At 40.9% G+C, this 4,768-nt stretch overlaps 1 protein-coding gene across 1 annotated transcript; it reads left to right on the forward strand.

The window, feature by feature from the left end:
• The first annotated feature begins 1,134 nt into the window (after window positions 1-1,134).
• Window positions 1,135-4,080, forward strand: LOC131599463 (uncharacterized). Its single transcript, XM_058871804.1, has one exon. The coding sequence runs from the start codon at window positions 1,135-1,137 to the stop codon at window positions 4,078-4,080; it is 2,946 nt and encodes a 981-aa protein (XP_058727787.1).
• Window positions 4,081-4,768: the final 688 nt, after the last annotated feature.

Consider the following 4,768-nt stretch of genomic DNA (forward strand, 5'->3'; position numbering starts at 1 on the left):
GAAGACTGGGAAATACATCCTGAAAATTCTGAAGATTGTGATTCATCGTATGCTCTTCAAGAAGTAGAAGAAGACCGTTTCAACTCTACAAAGAATAAGGTTGACAAACCAGGACCTTCAAATCCTGCTCGACCTGCGGTCAATGTCAATACTGAAGATAATTCTGAGGAGAATTTTCCTGAATACATAATACACAGAGGAGTTCGTTGCTACTGGAAGGCTGTCGACGTTCCGAATGTTGTTCGCCGCTCAAAGTAATCACCTCGCTGTTATTTTGACCTCCTGCCTTGCCCAAAGCAGAGAGATGTTTTATAGGGCTTTGTTTTTAAATGTTCCGCCCAAATAACTTTGTGTATAGGGCTTTGTTTTAAAGGTTTCCCTCTTTGTCCTGCCCAAGACAAATGAGTTTGTGTTTAGGGCTTTGTTTCAAAGATGAATCATAAATAAAGTGTCATTTTGAATTCCCTACATTATATGTTTTATTTTTGCTTTTTTTTCTGGAAATGGTAATCCTAAAAAAACCAAAATAAAAAAAAAAAAACTTTCTCAAAAAAAATCTGCATACACTCCTGCATTCATAAATTTTCTGAAATAAATATAAATCATATGTGCAGATTAACTATTGATAAACCCATTGAATGCAATAACCCTATGTCCTCTCCCAACTTTGAGTTTCCTGTGTTCGAAGCCGAAGAAGAGGAAGAAGAGGAGATCCCGGACGAGATCTCTCGATTACTTAAGCACGAGGAAAGAGCCATTCTGCCTCACAAAGAGCCTTTAGAAAAGATCAACTTGGGTTCTGAAGAAGACAAAAAAGAAGTGACCATTGGATCGCTGCTTGATGCTGATATCAAGAGTAAGTTGACAGACCTTCTCAAAGAATATGTTGACGTGTTTGCCTGGTCCTACCAAGACATGCCTGGGTTGGATACCAATATTGTTCAGCATTACTTGCCATTGAAGCCAGAATGTCCGCCAGTTAAGCAGAAATTACGAAGGACTCACCCTGATATGGCTAACAAGATCAAAGTGGAAGTTCAAAAGCAACTCGACGCAGGTTTTCTTGTCACCTCTGAGTATCCTCAATGGTTGGCCAACATAGTGCCAGTTCCGAAGAAAGATGGCAAAGTCATAATGTGTGTTGACTACCGTGACTTGAACAAAGCCAGTCCCAAAGATGACTTTCCATTACCACATATCGACATGCTGGTTGATAACACCGCTAAGTTCAACGTCTTTTCTTTCATGGACGGGTTCTCCGGTTATAATCAGATTAAGATGGCTCCTGAAGACATGGAGAAGACATCTTTCATCACCCCATGGGGTACCTTTTGCTACAAAGTGATGCCGTTTGGATTAAAGAATGCAGGCGCAACTTACCAAAGAGCAATGACTACTCTCTTTCATGACATGATGCATAAAGAAATTGAAGTATATGTGGACGACATGATAGCCAAGTCCAGCACAGAAGAAGAACATATTGAATACCTTTTGAAGTTGTTTCAACGACTAAGGAAATATCAGCTTCGCTTGAATCCTAACAAATGTACTTTTGGGGTTAGATCTGGAAAACTCTTGGGTTTCATTGTCAGCCAAAGAGGTATTGAAGTAGATCCCGACAAAGTCAGAGCTATTCAAGAGATGCCTGCACCAAAGACTGAAAAACAAGTAAGAGGGTTTCTCGGACGATTGAACTATATCTCCAGATTTATCTCTCAAATGACTGCTACTTGTGGGCCAATTTTCAAGCTTCTCCGCAAAGATCAAGGGGTTGTATGGACTGAAGATTGCCAGAAAGCGTTCGACAGTATCAAAGAATACCTGTTAGAACCACCAATATTGATTCCTCCAGTTGAAGGAAGACCATTAATCATGTATCTTACCGTGTTAGAAGAATCCATGGGTTGTATGCTTGGACAGCAAGATGAAACCGGTAAGAAGGAGCATGCCATCTATTACTTGAGTAAGAAATTCACAGACTGTGAGTCTCGTTACTCCATGCTCGAAAAAACATGCTGTGCTTTGGCTTGGGCTTCAAAACGTCTCCGCCAATACATGATCAACAATACTACTTGGTTAATCTCCAAAATGGATCCGATCAAGTATGTGTTTGAAAAGCCTGCATTAACAGGAAGGATTGCCCGATGGCAAATGCTGTTATCTGAGTATGACATTGAATACCGTGCTCAAAAAGCGGTCAAAGGAAGCATTCTCGCCGATCATTTGGCGCATCAACCAATTAATGAATATCAATCTCTCAAGTTTGACTTTCCTGACGAAGATGTCTTATACTTGAAGATGAAAGATTGTGATGAACCGTTACCTGAAGAAGGTCCTGATCCTGAATCAAGATGGGGCCTAATTTTCGATGGAGCTGTTAACGCTTTTGGAAATGGAATTGGGGCAATCATCATCACTCCCAAGGGTACTCATATCCCATTCTCCGCCAGACTACTATTTGATTGTACCAACAACATCGCAGAATATGAAGCTTGTATCATGGGTCTAGAAGAAGCCATTGACTTAAGGATCAAGATCCTCGACATATATGGAGATTCAGCCCTTGTGATCAACCAAATCAAAGACAAGTGGGAAACTTACCACCCTGGCTTGATTCCCTACAGAGATTATGCAAGACGTCTGTTGACTTTCTTCAACAAGGTTGAATTGCATCATATACCTCGAGATCAGAATCGAATGGCAGACGCCTTGGCTACTCTATCTTCCATGTTCAAAGTCAATCATTGGAATGATATGCCTACAGTCAGAATCACGCGCCTTGAAAGGCCCGCCTATGTGTTTGCAACCGAAGCAGTCATCGATGATAAACCGTGGTTTCACGACATCAAACGCTTCCTTCAAACTCAAGAGTACCCGCTTGGGGCATCAAACAAAGATAAGAAAACTCTAAGGAGACTTTCTGGCAGTTTCTTCCTGAACGGGGATGTGCTATACAAAAGAAATTTCGACATGGTTTTGCTCAGATGCGTGGATAGACACGAAGCAGACATGTTAATGCATGAAATGCATGAAGGGTCCTTTGGAACTCATTCAAACGGGCATGCGATGTCCAAGAAAATCTTAAGAGCAGGATACTATTGGTTGACAATGGAATCTGACTGTTACAAACACGTGAAGAGATGTCACAAGTGCCAGATCTACGCAGATAAGATCCATGTGCCACCGACTCTACTCAACGTTCTCTCATCTCCATGGCCTTTCTCCATGTGGGGTATCGACATGATTGGAATGATCGAACCAAAAGCTTCAAACGGTCATCGTTTCATCTTAGTGGCTATTGATTACTTCACCAAATGGGTCGAAGCAGCATCTTACGCCAATGTTACAAGACAAGTGGTTGTGAGGTTTATCAAGAATAACATCATTTGCCGATATGGTATTCCCAGCAAGATCATTACTGACAATGGTTCAAACTTGAACAACAAGATGATGAAAGAATTATGTGAGGAATTCAAGATTGAGCATCATAACTCTTCTCCTTACAGACCAAAAATGAACGGCGCCGTCGAAGCCGCCAACAAGAACATTAAGAAGATTGTCCAGAAAATGGTCGTCACTTACAAAGACTGGCATGAAATGCTGCCATTTGCTTTACATGGGTACCGTACTTCAGTGCGTACTTCAACAGGGGCAACTCCCTTTTCTCTAGTATACGGCATGGAAGCTGTGCTCCCCGTAGAAGTTGAAATCCCATCAATGAGAGTCCTCATGGAGACTAAGTTATCAGAGGCTGAATGGTGTCAAAACAGATACGATCAGTTGAACTTAATAGAAGAAAAACGTATGACTGCTCTATGCCATGGACAGTTATACCAAGCAAGGATGAAACAAGCCTTCAACAAAAAGGTTCGACCTCGTGAATTTCAAGAAGGCGACCTCGTGCTTAAAAAGATCTTGTCTTTTCAACCAGATTCTAGGGGCAAATGGTCTCCTAATTACGAAGGCCCGTATATTGTCAAAAGAACATTTTCTGGCGGCGCCATGATTCTTACAACCATGGATGGTGATGAACTCCCACATCCTGTGAATGCTGATGCAGTCAAGAAATACTTTGTCTAAAAAAGAACAAAAGAACAGCTCGGTAAGTTGAAAACCCGCAAAGGGCGACTTAGGCAAAAATGAGCGTCTCGGTGGACTGAAAACCCGAAAGGGCGGTCCAGGCAAAAATTAGAGACAAAAAACAGAAAAAATTCATCCTGGTAGATTGAAAACCTGAAAGGGCAATCTAGGCAAAAATTAGGGATTTATGACAAAGTAACTGCATCAGTCTGTACTTCGTCACCTGAAAAGTCTGTACGCCATCAAAGGATCTACGATCAAATTATCACCAATCTAAAGCAACCAGCACAGTTGGAACTCAAAGTTGTTGGGGGGAATAGTGGTTATTACTTTCAATGTAGCCTTTTCCGCATAATTACCATTTCCAACTTTTGTAAATACTCCGTGGAATCATGCCTTTAGCTGATTACCATCCTATTAAATAAATTTGAGCCTTGTGCCCATTTGTTTGCAATCTCTAATTTCTTTCAGCTTACAAAATGACGCTTTAATTATGTTATTCACTTTTGAAAGAAAAAGAAAAAAGTTTTAAATGAATTTACTTCCCTTTTTCAAAATAAAAGCGAAATTTTCCTTTGAGTTGTGAACAACGGAAGGAACACCAGCAGTCGTCTCCATAGGATGAACAAAAGGATTCTCCCTGAAAAATTGTTGAGACAACGGTATTCTTGTCCCAGAAAAGAATTCT

This window comes from Vicia villosa, linkage group LG4 (genome assembly GCF_029867415.1).
Source record: "Vicia villosa cultivar HV-30 ecotype Madison, WI linkage group LG4, Vvil1.0, whole genome shotgun sequence".
NCBI lineage: Eukaryota > Viridiplantae > Streptophyta > Magnoliopsida > Fabales > Fabaceae > Vicia > Vicia villosa.